The 22455-nt window shown below is 36.8% G+C and overlaps 1 protein-coding gene and 1 long non-coding RNA gene across 3 annotated transcripts in view; both read right to left on the reverse strand.

Moving 5' to 3' along the window:
• Positions 1–200: 200 nt before the first annotated feature.
• LOC149718359 (uncharacterized) lies at positions 201–3345 on the reverse strand. The gene is made up of 2 exons (XR_016368683.1): positions 638–3345; positions 201–560 (listed from the first exon to the last, which is right to left on the reverse strand). It is a non-coding gene; the product is annotated as an uncharacterized LOC149718359 (long non-coding RNA).
• A 10915-nt stretch (positions 3346–14260) lies between these two features.
• LOC149718360 (A-type potassium channel modulatory protein KCNIP1-like) overlaps positions 14261–22455 on the reverse strand; it is a 60321-nt gene continuing 52126 nt past the window's right edge. For both annotated transcript variants that reach the window (XM_089842787.1, XM_089842719.1), the window contains exons 4-7: positions 21808–21878; positions 19445–19657; positions 18674–18736; positions 14261–16071 (exon numbers count right to left, since the gene is read on the reverse strand). In XM_089842787.1, coding sequence (XP_089698913.1) covers positions 16024–16071; positions 18674–18736; positions 19445–19657; positions 21808–21878 — 395 coding nt within the window. In that variant the 3' untranslated portion in view covers positions 14261–16023. The remainder of the gene's footprint in view (positions 16072–18673; positions 18737–19444; positions 19658–21807; positions 21879–22455) is intronic.

A 22455-nucleotide genomic window follows, 5' to 3' on the forward strand; every position in this document is an offset into this window, starting at 1 on the left:
GACGTAGGTGAAACGTCATAGATTGTCGTAAAGCGACGCCTGGTGAGGTGCTGTCAAAGGTTTAGTAATGCAGACTAAATAGGAAGTCCTGCAAAATTAACCTCCGAGTGTTGTCTGAAATTCTCGCTTGTCGTTCTCGAGCTGTAAGTCTCCATCATTACGAGGTATAGGTAGTGTCATACTTATGGAAGGAACATAACTTATAAACTTATTATTATATTTATTATTTTTTATGAGACATTTTCAGATATTTTTTAGGAAGCAGTGATTTTTGAATAACAATTTGTACGATTCACTCAAATGTAATTATAAAAAAACCCAATAAAATCCGGTGTACTGGCTTTTTAAATAAAAACCCGGTTTTTTTCGAACCCAAGTCCTATATACCAGTAAAACCCTGTATATTTTATTAGAGTTGGCTGTAATTTCGTTTGTGGAATCTTTGATAAGTTTCCTCTTTGGATATATGAAGCTTTATTATTTAGAAAAACAGAGAAACTAAGACATCTTCGGGTCAGACTCTTCTGGTTGGGAGGCGTGCCTACTCTTTATAAGTTCTCCTGTGGGAAAATGAATGATAAATTATTCTCGCTGGCCTTTATTACCGGGCCAGGGGCCGAGATAAAATCATCCCTACTCTTGAGCGTCTTCCAACTACATCCCATGCAAGGAATCACTGATAGGAAAGCAAACTACAGCCAAGGTACGTCTAAATAAATCTTGTCTTTGCTCTCTCACTCTCTCTCTCTTTCGCTCTTCCGTGGGGTCAGGGTTCATACGAATGTGGAAATAGTCAGGAAAAACGTGAAAATATCAGGGATATTGGTTTACATGAAATAACTCAGGGATAATCGCATTTGTTTTCTTTTTATAATCTGGAGAAAATCGCATTTTGGTTTTTTTAATCTTGGAAATGTCTTAACTTTCTTTAAAAACTAGGGAAAATTATATCTTCAATAATTAGGGAACTAATCGTTCTCTATTCCTACTTCTTAAATTAAATCTATCCCTGATCATACCCAAACTTGCCTGGAAATATCTGAGAAAATGATTTAGGCAATTTCGTACGAACCCTGGTAGATTCTATTTGCGTGTATTCTTCTCTTTTCTTACTCTTGTTTTAAGCATTTCATATAATAATTTCTTTTACTTATTAATTTACGAAATACAATAAATGTTGCTTGCCTTCTCGCTGCTTGTCAGAAGGCTTTTCTACTCAAGGAGAATTTTATCAAAGAGGAGTAGAAAGTCTGGTGTCCAATAAGCATGCATCTAGTTTCGCAACTTAGACAAACTACACACAGTGATGGATTTAATTTTAGAAGTAGGAATGGAGAACGGTTAGTATTTACTTCAGTCCGACTCATAGACCCGTATTGAGCTCCTCCCTCCAACACGCAACGAAAAGTTTAAAATATCTTATTGGCGGCTCACTTGAACTACGTTTTGATGACGTTGCTGACAGGGACGTCGAAAAATACGTAATTCCTTTTTACCTCTTGCGCTATGACCCGCCTCTTCTTTCATACCCCTCCGTCCCGGGATAGGGGGTCCGGGACTTTGACGCGTGCCTAGATTACTCTGTTTTCCATTCCTACTTCTAAAATTAAATCTATCCCTGCTGTAGGGAGAGGGCAAACCCATTCTTGCTACGTCATAGGCTTATATCTCTTACCTCGATTCCATCCCCCTAATGGGGGAATTTCAGTATCGCGCCTACAAACGCTCCCCTAGGTAGAGGTATAAAATGACGTCGGATGTTCTTTCCCTCCCTGACAAACGCCCTCTCCCTTGAAGTTTAGGACCTAGAATACAAATCTTGAAAATAATTATTCTACTCTTCTTGCTATTATTCTCTCTGTTCTGAGTGAATTTGGAAGTATGCAAAATAAACTTTTATAAGCCTTGGCGCCTTCCACTGAAAAGCAAAAAGAAATTATTCCTCAAAAGCTTGTAATTAAGCCATATGTCTTGTTTTATTTATATTCTGATTTATTTGTGGCTTATTATCCTTTCACTACCACACGCATAAACAAAACATACACTTTTATGTAACCAGCATTAGCTAAAGAAAATACTTTAAGCATTAGTTTGTGCCGGTTTACGGTGCTGATATGTCACACTTCAGTCCAATGAACTCTGAATAAAATCATTCATTGTAACTTTGATACTGTATGCAAAATTTTCTTTGGATAAAGTCATTTACTAGTTCTGATTGCTTATTAAGAGTGTGCCATCTCAACATATTCGACTCACCGCTCTATTATGTTGAGAAAGCACTTTAATCATGCTCTAATTCAGAGCCACTAACTATAATTAGTAAGCTTACACGTAATTATTTTTGGGCTAGTTTTAGTGGTGAAATTATTGGTTTGAGTTACTGTGACGTCATTGGTCGCCATCTATGTGTATAGTACTCTCTACTAATCTCACCCACCCTAATCTGACCAAACTCAACACAACCTGACCTGAACTATGCTCTAACCTGAACAAACTCAACTTAACCTGACCTGATCGACCCTAATCTGACCAAACTCAACACAACCTGACCTGAACTATGCTCTAACCTCAACAAACTCAACACAACCTGACCTGAACTATGCTCTAACCTCAACAAACTCAACACAACCTGACCTGATCGACCCTAACCTGACCAAACTCAACACAACCTGACCTGAAGTAACCCGAACCCTACCAAACTCAACACATCCTGACCTGAACTATAACCCAACCCAAGACAACCTTACCTTACCCAAGAGAATCGTCGTTCGGTGTACGATGATATCCCAAAAAGGGTTAGTGATCAAACAATGGTTGCGTAGCCATTTCAGTCTGCCTTTGAACGGATGCTTTTAGGATGGAGAATTGGTTCGGTCGCTAAGGTAACGTAAGTTTCTGCGGGGGTTGGGTTAGCGGGCGACGTGGAGACGCCTTTAGAGGATGCAAAAGTGGATAAGGATCAAGGATGTTGGCTTCAGGATGGATGCTCTTCCCCCATCGTCATCCCCATCCTTATTATGGGCTAGAAACTCTTGGCCTTTCAGATACTTTAGCCTCGGAGGAAGTTAAGAAGTAGAACTATACTGCTTGACGTTGCGAAATTTGGGGAAAACATGCCTGAATTTAAGTATATGATCAAGAGAATATTTAACTACTGCTGCTAAAGTTTAAAATACATATAATTTTTATTCAAACAACTTGTTTTGTCAAATTAAATAGTTCCTGCGCAAGTTTTCAAAGTTGGAGGGAAGAATAATAATTTGAAAGACTTTCCAAGTACATGGAATCAGGAAAAGCTAGAAGCGATACTGGGAATTCTTTTGGTGCAGCGGTGATCTATATTGGAGAGATTGTTGAATATTATTTAACAGATTATTTAAATGTTAGTTAGTTTACAACTACAACAAAGTTACTAATGCTAGATGGCAGCACCAAATGTCTAATCGATAGTATTTTCTTTAACTCCAGTCCAAGGAGTAGTTATTCATCTCTTGTAATAAATTCTTCAGTTCGTATCAATAAACATAACTTTGGAGAGTGATATCTCTCACTTAAGACGCACTATTGTGAATGTTTAATTTTAGATTGTAGGCACCTCTATTTTTCAATAGGTTATGGGCTCAGGACGTCTTAAAGTCAGAAAACATTTAGTTCAGTAAAATTGGTAGTTATTACGAGTTTGTTTTCGGCGTGAAGGTGCGGCTCGGTAAGCAATAAGCCTTGGCAATTTGTGAGAGCAACAGATAAACAATCAAAATGGCGGACACAATGAAAGTGCAGTTTGCGAAGTTAAATGGAGGTAATTACCAGACTTGGAAGTTCAAGATGGAAATGTTCTTGATGAAAGAAGATCTATGGCACGTAGTTAATGACGATCCTCCTGCTGTGATGACAACTGCTTGGTCTAAAGCAGATAATAAAGCAAGAGCTAGCATAGGTTTGCTAGTAGAAGATAATCAATTAATGCATATTAGAGACAAAAACACAACAAAAGAGGTTTGGACAGCATTAAAACAGTACCATGAAAAAGGTACCCTTTGCAGCAAGGTATTCCTATTAAAAAGACTTTGTCGGAGTCAGTTGACGGAGTCGGGGAATATGGAAACGCATCTCGAAGGCATGATAGATATTGTTGATCGGTTGAGAGGATTAGGCGAAAACTTGAAAGCAAATTTAGTAGTTGCTTTACTACTATGTAGCCTGCCGGAAAGTTACGAAACTTTAATTATTGCATTAGAATCAAGAGACGAAAAGGACTTGACGTTAGACTTTGTCACCGGAAAGCTTATTGATGAATATAAGCGAAGAATAGGAAATGATACATCTCAATGCAACAATAAAGAAGTTGCGTTGAAAACCTATCGGAGGGAAGCACAAGGAAAAGGCTCAAAAGTAAAATTAACATGCTGGGGGTGTGGCAAGTCAGGCCATTTAAAAAAGGACTGTTGGAACGGTAAAGGAAGACAACAGGGATCACAGAATCCGGAGAAACACAAAGCCAGCATTGCAAAGAAGGGTATAGAAGAAACTTGCCATTATACATCATTTAAAATCTCACGACAAACTCGAAAGAGAGGTGACACCTCTTGGTATGTTGACTCCGGCGCTACCTGTCATATGACAAACAACGAATCGTTTTTCACGAACTTGGATGACACATGTCGAGATAAAGTTTACACAGCGGATAGTGGAGTTCTGCAGGCTTCTGGCATAGGGAGTGGAACAATGCAATGCCGAGGTGAAAACGATACTGTAACCATAGTGGAAGTGAAGGACGTTCTTTACATACCACAGCTAGCGGGTAGTTTGCTATCAGTCGGACGTTTGGTAAAGAGTGGATTAGAGGTAAAATTTGATGACGAAAATTGCAAATTTCTTGAATCCAATGGGCACGTCATTGCAACTGCAACATGTGATGGAGATCTGTACAAATTGGATCAACAAAATGAAGCGTTACTGGCTCAAACTAAAGTGCCAATGCCGTGCATTCACGTGTGGCATCGGAGGCTTGGACATCGTGATCCTGAAGCTGTTAAAACACTTATAAGTAAAGAACTTGGAAATGGGCTGAAGATATCCAGTTGCAAAGAAGCACAGGATTGCGAAGCGTGCATTGAAGGGAAAATGGCACGTTTGCCATTCCCGGTTTCGACCTCAAGGTCAGCTAAACCACTAGACTTAATACACACGGATTTGTGTGGGCCTATGCAAACGACAACTCCAAGCGGAAGAAGATATATCCTTACACTGATAGATGATCATAGCAGATATACCGTAGTGTCATTGCTAAAGACAAAAGACGAAGTAACGGAACATATTCGAAATTTCACGAGCCTCTGTGAGACGAAATACAATTGCAAACCTAAGAAGTTTCGTTCTGACAGAGGAGGCGAATATGTGAATAAAGAATTAAAGGCATTCCTAAGAAAAGAAGGCATTCAGTGGGAATTGACTGCCCCATATACCCCACAACAAAACGGCGTGGCGGAGCGGAAGAACCGCTCTCTGACTGAAATGGCTCGATGCATGCTTAATGATAGCAAGCTTCCCAACAGATACTGGGGTGAAGCCGTCGTAACAGCCTGCTATCTACAAAATCGATTACCTAGTAGAGCTGTTGAGAAGACGCCATACGAGCATTGGTACGGTGAAGTGCCTAATTTAAGTCATATTCGAACATTTGGATGTGTTGCATATGCTCACATTCCGGATGAGAAACGTCGGAAGCTGGACGTGAAAGCGAACAGATTAACGTTCGTGGGGTACGAGGACGGTTCCAAAGCCTACAGGCTTTTGGATGAAACGACCGATCATATCACAATAAGTCGAGACGTCAAGTTCGTGGAAGAACAATGTACCTTTAACAAGAAATGCTCAAATCAGGAACAGGAAGAAGACTATTTGCCGCCAAGTGTATCAACTATGGCTAATCAAGAAGAGCGTTTGGATGAAGAGTGTCTTCCTTCGGATGAAAACGCTGAAGAATTGGATCAAGGGCCAAGGCGATCTTTTAGATCAAACATAGGCAAGCAACCAGAAAGGTTGATAGAAGTAATGCTGGCAAAACAGCAAGCTACTCCTACGAAAGATGATCCATGCACACTTGAAGAAGCTCTTTCTGGCCCTAAATGTGAAAAATGGAAAGAGGCTGTAGGTGCAGAGCTAAAGTCACTAGAAGATATGAAAACATGGACCCTTACAACACTACCACCAAATAAAAAGGCTGTTGGTTGCAGGTGGCTATTCAAAACGAAGAAAGATGCGCAAGGTGATATTACCAGATACAAGGCTCGACTTGTCGCGCAAGGTTTTTCCCAAAAATATGGATCCGATTATGATGAGGTATTTTCTCCAGTCGGTAAACAAACTACGTTGCGAACTCTCTTGACGGTTGCTGGACATGAGAAATTGAAGGTACATCACTACGATGTTACAACAGCATTCCTATATGGCAACTTAGAAGAGGATATCTATATGAAACAACCACCAGGCTATGCTACGGCAGAAAGCGAAAATTTGGTATGCCACTTAAACAAGAGCATTTACGGTTTGAAACAAGCGGCTCGCGCGTGGAATGAAGAATTAAACAAAACCCTCACGTCAAACGGGTTTAAGAGAGGGTCTGCGGATCAATGTCTTTACTCAAAGCTAGTCGGAAACGTGTGGTGCTACTTATTCGTATATGTAGACGACCTCGTTGCGGTTGGTACAGACGAATTCTTGAGCAGTGTTTCTCAGTTACTGGCGAAAAGGTTCTTAATTAAAGATCTGGGCGAATTGAAATATTATTTGGGCCTAGAGGTAGAACGCGACGTGAACGGTTTATTCTGTATTCATCAATCAAGCTATATTTCGAAAATCCTACAAAGATTTAAAATGCAAGACGCAAAGCCCGCAAAAACGCCCATGGAAACCGGATACATGAAGCAAAAATCACAAGAAACAAGTGGTGAACCCTTCAATACAGAAATCTACCATCAAGCAATTGGTTGTTTACTCTATGTTGCAACGTGCACACGTCCAGACATCTCAGCGACAGTCTCTATTTTGAGTAGGAATATTTCTCACCCAACTCAACAGGATTGGACGGCTGTAAAACGCGTTTTTCGATATCTGAAAGGAAGCATCAATTTGAAGTTAAAATTGGGAACAGAAAAAGCGAAGAAAAATGTTTTAACCGGGTATGCCGATTCAGATTGGGCAGGAGATGTAGTAGACCGAAAATCAAACTCCGGTCTAGTGTTTCAATGGATGGGAGGTACCATAAGCTGGGCTAGTCGCAAGCAAACGCTGGTCACGCTTTCCTCAACAGAAGCCGAGTATGTGGCACTGGCAGAATCATGTCGTGAAGCGCTTTGGCTTCATGAGCTTCTGAAAGATTTACATCAAGACGTGATTGCAACGAGGATATATGAAGATAACCAAAGTTGCTTGAAAATGGTCAAAAATGAAGGTGTGACGCAGCGCACAAAACACATCGACACACGCCATCATTTTATCAAGGATCTAAAGGAGATGTTTGAGTTTACGTATTGCCCTACTGACGTAATGATAGCGGATTTGCTCACGAAACCTCTAGGAAGGTTGAAAACTGAAGAACTCACATCATCGTTAGGACTGTCATAATATGTTCCGTTTATCGCGGTAGACAAGTGTAACTTTGAGAGAGGGTGTTGAATATTATTTAACAGATTATTTAAATGTTAGTTAGTTTACAACTACAACAAAGTTACTAATGCTAGATGGCAGCACCAAATGTCTAATCGATAGTATTTTCTTTAACTCCAGTCCAAGGAGTAGTTATTCATCTCTTGTAATAAATTCTTCAGTTCGTATCAATAAACATAACTTTGGAGAGTGATATCTCTCACTTAAGACGCACTATTGTGAATGTTTAATTTTAGATTGTAGGCACCTCTATTTTTCAATAGAGATGTGGGTGGAGCTTAATACCCCTTTATTGACGTCATCCTGAGTTTACTTGAGTGCAAAATGGAAACGGGCAGAGAAGATTCACTGTTTCACTTTTTTTTTTGCAAGTTCAAAATATGGACATTAGAGGAGAGAGGTGATATGGAGTAGTAATCTCCATACCAATAACGTAGCCACTGTCCTTCCAGCATCCTTGGTGTTTCGGTAGGATCGTACGGTACGAAAATGTTGACAAAGACCCTTCCACAATGCAGATGGTTTACCAACGTTTCTACTCCATCCCACCTCTCTCCTTCAAGTATGGTCTGACCAATTGGAAATTATCGGACTTCGGGTCATTGTCCTGATTACTATTAATTCTTATCGTGTGAGTTACGAAAATAGCAAGGATAATATTGACAGGAGAAGAAGTGTTCTTGGGATATTGAGTCAGTTGTGTCGAGTAATAAGGAAATCGTTGTAGAGGGTCGCTATTCGTCAGACGAAGGCAAATTAGCACCATTACGTTGGTCTAAATTGATTTCATTTGGATCATAGGCCATTTTCCTAAGTTTATTTCCGAATTTCTAGCTGTCCTCTACTTCTCCTTCGCTGCAGATCCTCCTTGAACGGGCGCTAGAGCTCCTTGAGCTAAGCCTTGCCAGAAGTTGAATGATGCATTGATTTCTGCGCTATTTCTAAAGTTCCACGCACTCGATATCGGAGTGTGTGTGGTGGGAGTTTCCCTCTCCTCTTTCTAATGAAATCATTCTCCATACTTACCCGTCACCCGAGTCTGAAGGATTTACCTTGAAGACCATAACGATGTCTTGACACGCACGCTGATTCCCTGTATCTGAGAGCCCGAGTCTCTCTGCTAACCCTAACAATCCCTTGTAGCTATATACCTTTATACTTGTCGGCTCGTTTGAACTAGAAATTTCTCCGTCCCCCAATCTTGTTCCGTTTCTCCGCAAACTCCAGACCGTCTCTTCCTTCTTCCTTTTCCTTCCACTCTGTCCAAGAGTGATACCTTTTGACATTCTAATTAAAGTAAGAACCCCTTCGCCCCTGGGCTAAGTCAGGGTTCAGAACACCTTCCACCACCCCTCACCCCCGGCTTGTGTCTCTGAGATTTTCCAAGCTCTTGTTGTATACCTTTCGTTCCTTTCTGGTAGACTCATAACCCAGTAATTCTTTCGATAAGTAAGGGTCTCTCCAAATGGGAGACAACATTATGGCGATTGCTACGCATAGGGAGCTAACAACTGGCTAGGGGGAGATAGTCTGACGTCACGCAGCCCCTCTCTGGTTGGCACTTTTGCGCGTAGAATACTGTTTCCAACCGTTAGGGGGATGAAACTCCAGTAAGAGATAGAAGGGTGTGACGTTTCAGGGTCAGAATTGTTAGCTCCCTATTGGTAAAAATCAGAATTGTAGATGAATACGGTGGTACTTTATGTAATTAAATGTAAATTATGTGATATGGAAGTACACAAGGTGTTTCTGAAAAGCAAGAACTCCTTAAGAGCCTTGCTAAAGCTGCTAGCTTCAACTTTCCCTCTTTAAACCTCTTTGTTGACATCAAATTGTCGTTCATTCAATTTCCATGCTTTCAAATAGACCTTTTCGACGTAGAAAAAGGGGGTAGGCAACCCTCAGTATCGATACATACAACGGGGGTTGATACATTGCCAGCCGTCTCTGCGCACTCTCAAAAAGACTACAGCGCAGACGCCAAAAAGCGAGATGGAAGGCAAAGTTTTACCCCCGTGTCTTTCCCTTTTAGTTACATCGAATTGGGATATTGTCATCGTCACTTTTCCTCTTTCAGCCAGTTGTAGAAGATCTCACGTGACGAGACTCTAATCTACCCTTTTGTAAATAATGTGTCTTAGCAAAAATACTTATCTAGAGTATTAGAGGGTTATGATATGGTATTTTATTTCTCCTATAGATGGAGGGAGAATTTGAGACCAGAAGGAAAGGATTGGGAAAGATAAAATCTTCTTTTAATCACGTCTTTGCTCTTCTTCCTTACAAATATATCGGAATTTTATTTGTTTGATCAGAGTAAGTGAGACGGAATTTTAGAAATGGAAGGGAAGAGTTCAATTTATCTTGAAATTGTATTTTCTCAAGATGCGAAGTGATGATGTTCAAGAATATGCAGTGAAATGATTTGAAGCAATAAACGCACTTCTCAAAAGTTCTATCAATTAATTAATTCTTATTATTTATTTTGTTAATAATAGAAATTTTCTTATTATTTTCAGTACCTGGACTCAACACTCGGAAGTTACACGTTTATAAAAATATTTTTATTATTTTCATTATCAATCTTTTTAATAAAATCTAATGTATCAATGGAATATATTTCAAAATAAAAACTCGCATTAATATTTATAAAATATTATTTGATAAAATTATTTCTATGTATAAGCTTACTAATTATAGTTATGGCTATGTTATAAAACTTGATTGGTACACTTTGAATATAAGCAAAAGTATATAATACTTTTTTTCGAGAAAAGTGTACCACAAAGCGGGGTAATTGTTACTTGATTCTTCCCAACATTAGAACATTTGGAAAAAGGTTTGATGAGCAGTGAGCAGGTAAACACCGACGGGAAGCACCAGGTGCCTTTGCTGCTATAGTTTGAAGTACAAGATCCACTATATCAAAAGTCCATAACGGAACAGGTGAGTCGAATATGTTGACATGACACACTCTTAATAAACGGAATAACCAATGAAATTTTCCATACAGTATCAAAGTTATAATGAATGATTACGCATTTTAAAAAGTATTTCAATCATTAATTTTTAATAAATCCGAATGTATCAAATGTTATATATTTCGAAATAAAATATTGCGTTAATATTTATAAGTATATTTATTTATTTTTAGTTGTAAGCTTAAATATTATAGTTAGTGCTAAGGTATAGCAACTTGATTCATAACCTCTGAATTATGGCATGATTAAAGTGCTTTCTCAACATTCAAGCGGTGAATCGAATATGTTTACATGACACACTCTTAATAAACAGTCAGGATAAATGACTTTATTCAATGAAAACTTTGAATACAGTATGAATGTTATAATGAATGATTTTATTCGAAGTACATCGGGCTGAAGCGTGACTTACAGGTACCAGTCACGGAAAATGGAACAAACTAATGCTTAAAGTATTTACCTTAGCGCTGTGTGTGTTCGTTTATATGTGGTAGTGAACGGATTAATCATACCCGGTGACGTAGCATGACGTCATATCCGGTGACGTGCCATGAGGTCATATCCGGTGACTACTATTATTTTTTCAGTAATTTTACTGCTATTTGCAGTGAAAAAACGATACAATATATTGTAATAGGAGTAACTGTGCGGACTACGGAGGCAATAAAAGAAATTACGATTTTTTCACCACAAATATCAGTAAAATAATTGAAAAAAATAATAGTACCAAAATGTATAGAGGCGACACAAGGAATCCTTATGTTCCAGTTACCATTGATGTACATCAAACGATGTGGCTAAAAAAGGGGGGGAACTCATTCCGTACCTTTGGCTTTATGAAGAACTCGGAGACAGTAATTGGTCCATGCAGAGAAGAAAGGAAACTTTCTTCTTTTTTCTCTGGTTTAGATCTTACCTTGGGATAGAATGAACTGGATCTATTTTAATCCTTCTTTTTACACGATTAGATTTGACGTTCTAAAACGCCTTTAGCATATTCTTTGATGGGATTTAATCGTAAAAAAAAAATTCATAATTTTTTTTCTTTTCTTTTCAACTTAGTACTTTCGTTAACCCTTGAGACTCCACTTTGAATATTCCTTTTAAAAACCTGAAAGCCCGAATATTATTTTTTTTTTCATATATTTTTCCATTTTAATCAGGTTCAATTATGCTACGTCCATTTTTAGAAAATTTTAGAAGTAGATAAAACTAAAGTTATTTAACATAAAACTGATTCTTGACCGATTAGCAAAAAAACCGCTTTACCATCTTAGATGAATGAAAATAGATCAATGCCTCGAGTCAAAACTTGAGGAAATGGTTGCTTATTTTCCAGGGAGAGAAATTAAACAAAAGATGACGTAATCACTGATTGGTGTACAGCCAAAGAAGTAAAAGATATAAATTAATTAAGACATACTGTGCACTAAGAGTGAAGAGGAAAATCAAGAAATAAAGACCAATCTGCATAGTGAAACATCTACCTCCGAATGATTTTAAAATTCAAAATACTTAAATTAGATTTCATGGATAATTGAAAATTTGCACCTCCGACCAATCGCGTAACGCCCTGCCTTCTTATTAACAAAATTCACGTGACACGCTTTATATCTCCCGCCATTATAGACCCAACCAAAAAATCTTTTGAATTTTTATAACGGCTCAGATCTCGTTCGCGGGTTTTGAGGCGAGAAAGGGATTGGCTTGATTTTGCCATGCGCAGAACCTGTTTTACCCCAAGAGTCAGACTCTAATCCAATCAGAAAAATATGAGATTTATTTTCGTCGCTCAACGACAGATGGTACTAGAGTCAACTTTGTTAGTCACGTGATCCTATCCCTTAGATGGAGACGAGACTATGCCAACTTGTTTATTTGTTTGTTGGGCCCTCAATTTTTATCAAATCTCGCGATAAATTTAATTCAACATAGATCACGTGCCACGGGAATTTTGTTGACAAGAAGGGAAGGAGTTACGCGATTGGTCGGAGGTGCAAATTTCAAATTATGTATGAAATCTCATTGGAACTAATTTGAATTTTAAAAACATAAAGATTTATTTCCTGGATGTTTCATTACCATTATAATTAGTAGAAGAATAGATAATAAAGTCACGTGACTTCCTTTTCACCCCTCCCCCTTTAAGGCTTCCAGTGCCTATTTACCTTCAGTCCTTTCTATTGCTATTAATTATTTCTAGTTAATTTCCTTCTGATTGGTCGGAAAAGACTGATATAAAAGTGTCAGAATTTATTGGTTACTTTTTCTTTGGGTTGAGATGATTTTTTTTCTTAATTCCCTCATGGAAACGAGGACCTCTTTTGCAAAATTGCTATTAGACAGCCATTATTTTCAAGTGCCTCCCCCCCATTTACACCCCCTTCCTTCATTTCTATCCGAATTTAATGGTATTTTTGGTTTTGAAAGTGGGGATGTGGCGAAAAAAATATTAATTTAACCGAAGGAGGTTTTTACCAGAAAATTGATGTAAATATGTAAATACATTTTTGGATAACAGATGTTTAGGAATTAGGGTAGGGGTAACCACGTGTTTTGTTGTGTTTTGAAGGAAAGGTCTGTGTGCTTAAATTATATTCCATTTTTTTTATTTTTTTTTTTATTTTTGAAAGAGTTTATGTACAGGGTGTTTCTGATAAGTCTGCATGCATAAATTAAGTGGGATGTATGTTCTTTGGGAAATCAATTTTGAGTCGAAAATGTAACTTCTATCTCCATTTTGTAACTGTCCGGGACACTGTTTTCGAGTTAAGATTTTCCAGAGTGTTTTACGGATGACCCCTTAAACTGATCAAAAGACAATGATTGCTAATTTAATTAGGGGTCATCCATAAAACACCCCATCAAATCATAACTCGAAAACAGTGGCAAAATCAGCCAGATTAGAAAAATGAAAGAGGAAGTGGCAGTTTGAAGGGATAGTCTCAGAAATTACTGTTACAAAGAATAGAATAGAAAACAACGTCATGCAGATAAGGGTGACACCAAGAAGCGATATCTAGTTTATTAGGGAGAAGGTATAAGATGCCTAAGTATTCGCGCGGCGTGCCATAGTCCCAGTTCCCCTTTCAAAATACAAGGGGGGACGTAAAAGGAGTCCGGGCTATTTCGCTACACTCCTCAGTCTGAAAATATGACTGTAATTTTCTTCATTCGCGTCGCGCTGACGTGAGTTTTCAACAACCAATGAGATGATGCTGGTTGTAATTTAGAGGCGGCGGGGATTAACTCCGGACCTACTATACGTTTGGACTGGAGATAAATGTGGCGAATTATACCTTCTCCCTAATAAACTAGATATCGCTTCTTGGTGATACTAAGAATATTTACCGTGATGCGTCTTCATGGACAGGAAACTCTTCGTGGTCTACAGTCTCTTAAAATAATGATCGTCCAAGGCTTAGCTAGTCTTCAATAAAATAAATGAATAAATAAATGTAACATTTACAATATTTTTTTGTAATTGGATATAATTTTTATTTATAATACTTCATAGAAGATATATAATAATAATTTATTTTTTGACATTTGATTAATTTCTTATCATTGTAGAATTTATTTCCGAAATAATTTCGTATATATAGAATTTTTTTGTCTTTGTTTTTAATATTTCGTAAATTTATTAATATTTTATCTTGGTTTAATTTTCTTTTTTTTTCTTTCAAAAAATTCCAAGAATCTTTTTTTTTTGATATATATTTAATATTTAAATTTACTGAAATATTAATTTAATATTAACGATTAATTTAAAAAGTTAATTTTAAATCTTTTTTTTTCTTATTTATAATTAGAACCGCCGGACTAATTTATCTAATTAATATATTTATCTTTTATACATAGCTTTAATTTAGTTTTAAACCAAATTTTTATTATAACAGTTTTAATTAAATTTAAATACTAATATCCTATTAATAAATAATTTCTAAATCTATCTTTTTTTTAATTTGTATAACGTTAACGTACAAGCTAAGTTTTAATTTTTATTTAAGTCCATCTTATGGTAATGCTATTTAATTTAATTTTATTTTAAGTATAATTACTACAATTAATTAATTAATGTCGTTTAACGTAGAAAATGGGAGGTTTAACTTTAATTACGGTTTTTTTGTTTTTAAACATACAAATAACGACTACAAAAATTAGCATTTTGTTTCTGTGTAAATAAACAAACACCATTTTTTATTTATTTATTTATTTTTAATGTGGAAGCACCCCAATATACGTACAAAAAGTGTTGAAATAGACATGGGTCAGTTTGTTTGTATTTACTTGTTTATTTATCTCTTTGTTTTGTCGTCTTGAAATTAAAAAATATTTACATAAAAACATTCTCTATAAGAAATTACATTCGCACCTCCCATTTGTTTGTTTGTTTACTTTGTTAATTTGTTTGTGTTTGTATTTAATATCAATTAGTTTGTTTGGATTTGAATATATTTAGCACGGTTTTAATACTATTTCATTTCATGTTTATAATTTTTTTTTTATTCACAATTTTAATTTTTATTTCGTTAGGAAAATACCGTTTGGAATGGCTTTTATTTATTTTTTATTTTTTTAAATATTCATGTCATATATGAATTAATTTTTTTAATATTAATTTTCTCGTATTTATATATATTACTGGAAGAGGTTAATTAATACATTAGATACGTTAGACGGTTGGTTGTTTTTTTTTTTTTTTAATTACGAATATTTTCATAATAACTTTATATGAATAAAGTTCTCATTCAAATTTGTTTTCTTCATTTCTTTTTAATTATTTACAAAGACTAGATATAATACCCCCTTAATTAAGTATTTAATTAAGCTCAAATTAATTATCGTCATTGATAATATCTAAATTACGTACATCGTAATTAATTAATTAATTAATATTAATTTAATCGTTACCTTCTTTAATTGAGCTTCATTTTTTTCTGTTTTTTTTTAATTAATTTCTCTTCTTCGATGTGTATATATATTTTTAATTAATTAACGTAAATTAGTTAATTAAATTAATTAATCATTCTCTCTTTTTGACGAAAAATAGTAGTTTAAGGGACGTTCCTTAAAGGCGGGATTGTTCGTAATTATAAAATCATCGTCGTAGCTTGAACCTTGAAGATTTTCCGCGCCATTTTTATATTTTGCGATTTTTTTTTTTTTTTCAATTTTGTTCGCCGCGTAAAGATAAAACTTTTTTGGTGACTTTTGTAGTCCTTGGTTTGGTTTAGCCGCGATTGGGGCCAAATTATTGTGGCATAACAAAATAGCCTCCATTTTAAGTTTCTCATCCGCTTTCTGACACGACTCGTACATACTTCAGATGATGGTCTTTTCAAATTTTAATTTCCGCGCGGAGTTCTTTTACTCATAAGATTGTGTCCAAAATGTTGAGCGAGTTAATGATATTTTCATCCTGTTAATTTAAGTAAATACTATTTTGAAATTCAATTCAATTTATCGTTCGTACATGTTGAACTAGAATTAAATAGTTGCCAGGAATTTTTTTAATGAGTTTGGAAAGGAATCAAGGATAGATTTAATTTTAGAAGTAGGAATGGAGAACGGTTAGTATTTACTTCAGTCCGACTCATAGACCACCCAGTATAGAGCCCCTCCCTCCAACACGTAACGTAAAGTTTAAATTATCTTATTGGCTGCTCACTTAAACAACGTTTTGATGACGTTGCTGACGGGGACGGCGAAAAATACGTAATTCCTTTTCACCTCTGTCTTCTTTCATACCCCCTCCCCCGTCCCGTGGAAGGGGGTCCGGGACTTTGAAGCGCGCGCAGATTACTCTGTTCTCCATTCCAACTTCTAAAATTAAATCTATACCTGATTTAAGTAATTTATTTTTTTAATTACTCTGATGTATTTTCTGGACGTTTTACTATGTAGATTGGTCTTATAATTAGTAGCAGAATCAATAAAAAAAATTACTATATATTTTTGCTTTTCACACTCCATTTAATACAACACATTGGCAACAAAGTATAAGAGGTTCTTTCAAACGCCAAAAGATGCTCCCTTTTAGCTTCTAATATATTCTCATACAAAATGAGCGTAGTAGACCTCAGTAGTTTGCATAGCTATATAGGACAATGACGACTTTGAATGGGGATCTCCCCCCCCGCGCTTCCTACCCCTTAACCTAAAAAATCACCATCACGAAAGTCTGGTATCCCCGCAAACATTAAACCTTCATTTATCAAAGTCTTTCACTCCATTTTCTTTCTCTTTCAATTTTTTTCTAAGAGAAGTCAAGTTATGAAAAGTTTTTCCTAAGCCTAACGTGGACTCTTTCTTAGGAGATGCAGCCTTGGAGGATAGTTGAGATGGAGAAGAATTTTCCTGGGCCATGTACGGCAATGAGAGTCTCCCAGAGTACCTTGCGCAAGCTCCTACCAAAGGGGATTGTTAAGTGCTGCCGCGTAGCGCCGTTTAAAAATTTAAGCTAGTTGTCGTGATTCAGCTTCTATTTTTAAGACACAGATAGCATTGTCAACGTTTTGCTATTGTACTACCCTATCGAAACGTAGTACAGAGGGTACTACGCACAAGTTTATAAGAATGTTCCATAAGTGTGACACTAACCATACTTCGTAGTGCTACTGAGAGACTTACAGCTCGAGCTAGTTCGAGGGAGAACGACGGAAGCGAGAATTGAAGTCCTAGACTCGGTGGTTAATTTTGCAGGACTTCCATCTTTCTATTTAGTCTGCATTACTAAGCCTTTGATAGCAGCGCCTCACCAGGCGTCTTCGCTTTACCCTGAATCTATGACCTACGTCACTTCATGACAAGCTCTAAGTAGCCAGTGATAAACCTTTGTAACATGGCTATAGGAATGTAGATTGCTACTCCATTTAATCTCTTTCCTCCAAGCTGCAGCTACCAAGCTCTTCCGGTTGTCTTTTTTGTATAAGGAAGCCAAGGCTTAAAGTTTAAACATTTATTTTTTCCTTATCTTTGGACATGGGCGTGCCAAAGTCGAATTTATTTGTGTTTTTTCTTTCTTATTTTTGTCTTTTCTCGAGTTTTTTGTACATCGTAGACGGATTTACCTTTTGTGTGTTTGACGGGTGTCAGGTCAAGTTTTGCTTTTTATTCGTTTTTGTAAGTTAGGGGTTTTTTGGTCTATAAGGATTATTTTAGACCGGTTTTTATTGGTGGGAGTAGACACTGACGTTAAATAGTTTTAATGGTATTGTTATAGGTACAATTATATATCGATTCTAATTTCCGGGTAAAATTAAATGATCGATTTGAGTGGAGCCTCCGAAATGAACTAGGCCCATGCATGTCAAATTTTATGTGGGGAAATATCCAGTTTGTTAAGGAAAATATTTTCACCATATATGTGTACGAGATGGCGCTTATATTACCGTTGTGACAGGGGTCTTCCTTAAATTATCGTTGATATTTTAGAGGTCACTCATAAATTTTTTATGATAGAGAAAAGTTTCATCCTAAAATTAACGCAAATGTTTTTGGGGCTATTCACTTTTTATTGAATCTTTCGGTTAGATTGTATTGACAACAACAAAATAAATTATTTCAATGAAAATAATTCAGTAAGAGTAATAAAAACGTATACTTACAATCCGCGACCTTGGCCCAAATACTTAAGCAGTCGACAGGGTCACGGGGTTGAACTTTGTTTATTTTACGGTAATATAAGCGCCCCCAAGAGTAAAACCACGGCGAACTAAATTGGTTAAAAAATATTCTCGCTTCGCGACATGCATGGGCCTAGTTCATTTCGGAGGCTCCGATTTGATGGTAGTTTGTGGTTATTTAAAAATAGAAAAAAAAATCATGAACAAAAATGATTAGTAATTTACCGAGTAAATAACCATGGTATGACAAACAAATTAGGTACTTAAACAGTGGTATTATGAAATTGTATTTTGTAACCATGGTAAATCCGTAATTGAAAGCAGTTATTGATAAATTACAGATACATGTCGCGGTAAAGTAATATATGAAAGCGAGATATGATTTAAGTTTCTTACCTGTAAACACGTTTCTATGAATTCGTCGAACGTAACAACACCGTCTTGATTTAGATCTAATTTCTGAAATTATTTTTAAAATAATTGCAAGATGTTTCAAAAGTTGGTTATAATGAATCTCTATGATGAATCCTACGATAATGATTCACAGCGCTAGTGTACCGCTTACCAACTACCATTTAAATAAATTACGTAATAAAGGGGTGGAAATAAGGGTGTTTTAAAGTTTAAAATGGAGGAAAATTAATTAAATTTTAATATTATAAACATAGCTAGTTTACTAGAACTTTTTAAAAATTTAATGAATTTAGTTCAGATTTTAAATATAATATCGCCTGTGAATTAGCTTTGCCTTGCACATTAGAGTAGCGCGTGTTAAACATTTCTACAGGGGCCATAGACTTAACAGGCGGTGCTTTCAGCCTAGATGGTTGCTTTCCCTAATAATACGATTTACATAGAGAAGAAACGGGAAATTCGGGAAATAGACTGTTTCATTAATCACTTAGAGAAACCAACACAAAGGGGCGGGTTATTCTCCCTGGCGCCATGAGGCAACGCCAGATGGAGTTCACTACACGCGGAACTACAGTCTAGACGAATCACACTGCCTCTAGCGGTGATTAATGGCACCAGGAAATAACCCAATAAGGTGATTTCCCCGCCCATATGGAATTAATGTAATGATCTATTCAGACACGAAAATTCTGCGCAGTGACTTTCAGTTTAATTGAAGGGTTAATTGTCAATTAAAAGCAATTCAGGCATTACCTGGAAGACCCTATCGGCGTGTTCTCTGGCTGAGGTTTCGTCGACAGTTGGCGCGACGTATCTTCCCATCATCAGATAGATGGACGCAATTATCTCGTACATTTCTTCTTTGGTAATGCAACCATCTCCGTTGATGTCGTACAAACTAAACGTCCATTCTAACTTATCCTGCGGCGTACCACGACACAATATTGATAATCCTTTCACGAAATCCTGAATACAATTTCCATTTGTTTTGCATAGATATTAAAAACAAATCCGCGGAGAGAAAACAATTAGCCAACCTTGCTTGCAAATGTATGTAACTTTATATTAAAATATCCCTAATGATAGCACACAGAGAATATGACGAAAGGAGTAGAAGCTATGTTATCTCTGGTGAAAATTATCAGAAACGCTGGTATAGGACCATAACCAGAAGTAGGATAAGGGACTAGAAGTATCGAGGTAACCAAATTCATTACTTGGCGAAAGTGAATATTCTTTATAACACATCAACGGTTGGCCCTCTGGTAGCGGTTTCTGAATTTCCCCTCCAAAACGTGACCCGCTCGCGGTGGTAGACGGCCGAATTAGATTCAAGCACCCGCGTCCGTGTTCCGCGGCTTTAGGTTGAGGGGAAGGGGGTAGGAAATTTTTTTGGAACTCGACCAATTTTTTTCTCTCTAGTGTAGGCACGATGGAAGTGGCATCAAATCCTCAAATTTGTTCACTAGTGCCAGGATCTATTACCAATGCTAGAGCTCTTTACTTCTAGTCCCTTATCCTACTTCTGCCATAACGTATATCAAAAAAGGAGTAAAAGTGAAGGAATTAAAATACTGGCCCATATTAACTGCCAAAAGGCTAAACTTCACTTGTTGAAAGTCCCATGACGCATAGTACAACGCAACCCAATGGTTTCATGATTATAAATAAGTTTCTACTCCTTTACCATTCCATATAACCTCTCTACAAAAGCATCAAAGGATTGGTTTCCTTATTGAACATTTGTGTTTATTTTCCTCATTTTACGAGTCGTTAAATTTTCAATACTTTAGTCGCTTTGATTAGCCAATCAGCTCACGTATAATGATGGGCGGGGGCCGAGGGGGGAAGAGCAGCACCTTCTTCCACATCATAACGTGACTAGCACTATAATATTAACTAGCTTTTAATACCTCTATATCGCGTTAAAATTCAAAACCCTCATATTCGCACGCCCCGAATTTTGTGTTTATCCTCATATTTTGAGATGAGATGTTAGCGTGCGTTACCGGAAATTTGACTATTCCATCCCCCTCTTTTCGGGTCTCCCCCCCCCCATTTAATCTCGGGAACGAAACGAAAGTTGCGTCGTCGCTAGGCGATCAATCACAACTTTTCTAATTATATGTCGCCTCCATTGAATATTAAAATGGTGGCAAAGCCTCCATCCTTCTCAGACATCACAAAGTTCAGCCATAAAGGGCGAGGGGATGATCACCGTGATTTTCTCTGTACAGTCATTACTTAATCAGGTAGTGTGCAAAGAACCATGACTACGTAATTAAGGATTACTCCAAGGCTACACCTTGATTACGTAATCTGGGGTTACACGAAGGCTACACCTTGATTACGTAATCTGGGCTTATGCCAAGGCTACACCTTGATTACATAATCTGGGCTTATGCCTAGGCTACACCGTGATTACGTAATCACTAATCAGGGTTACGCCAAGGCTACTCCGTGGGATTACTGATACTTATTGAGAGCTCGTTCAAGAACGACGCGAGAATTGACTACACTCGGCTTTGCAGTCCATCTTCCTATTTAGTCTGTACTAAGCCTTTGACGGCGAGAATCTATGACGCTTCACCTACGTCACTTCATGACAAGTTCTCAGTAAGCAGTGACAAACTTATGAACTTATGGTATCACGAATACCACTCTGTGTACCAATAACACACCGAATTGCGAGTGAACAGCCCCTCGACCTAAGTTTAACATGATTTCACCATTTTTCGACAACCCTAATGAGTTATCTCAAGAATCGATACTCAAATTGTGATAGAAGGGATATTACGTAATTTTAAAAGGCAATTTCCGCAAAGGGTAGAAAAGATAACATATATTTTAAAGAAACCGTTGACCTTTTATTAAGCCTTGGCTAGATCGAAAAATGAGGTTACGCTCTGGTTTTTGTTGTAAATAATATTTCAGTCTCGTTTTTTCCTCGTAAATCTTGTCAGTAACTAAAGTAGCAAGGCGCTAAGTAACTAATGAAATTGTTACCCGACACCCTTTGCGGTTTTTAAGCCTCGGTGGAGACCCCGGGTAACACGAGGAAGATGTAATATACGTAATAAATAAAAATATATTTGAAAGGCAACGGTCATATTAACCTGAAAGTCTATTGTACCATTATGATCTTTGTCAAACGTGTTGAAAACGTAGTGGGCGTATTGACTCGAATCTGAAACGACAAATACGGTATTTGATTAATAAATTGGGGTAAATAATTAGGCCTAATTTAAGCCTATTTGTCAAGTCCAAGGCTTAAAGAGGTTCACTATTGAATGCCTTATTTTCTTTTCGAAACGACAGAATAGACAGTAATTGTGATTGATTAAAATGATTAATTATGCTAGGGTAAAGAGTTAGGGTTAGGCCTAATTTAAGTCTATTTGTAAAGACCAAGGCTTAAAGGGAAGATTTTTTCCTTTTCTATTCATCGTCTTTGAAAGAAAAAAGACCAACTCTAGCCTGGACCTTAATTTCTTATAAGCATTTGAAATTAATTTAAAATACTGTCTAAGTGTTTCCAAAATTAGACCATTCCATTAAAAATTAACCTACTCTTTGACTTGTTAATTCTAGGCCTAAAACCGAAAGTTTTATACGCCTATTTGCGTCTAATTTGAATCTTAGTAACAAAATCTACAAACCGTCGATTTCCTTTAAATTCTAAATTAGGGGTTTTGTTACGACTCTTTCTCTTTCTATCTGCTTTTATATTTGATTATAGTATACCAATTTGTCTTCAAGGCTTT

This window comes from Phalangium opilio, unplaced genomic scaffold (genome assembly GCF_054372755.1).
Source record: "Phalangium opilio isolate 3A_F unplaced genomic scaffold, DU_Popi_V2 ptg000002l_1, whole genome shotgun sequence".
NCBI lineage: Eukaryota > Metazoa > Arthropoda > Arachnida > Opiliones > Phalangiidae > Phalangium > Phalangium opilio.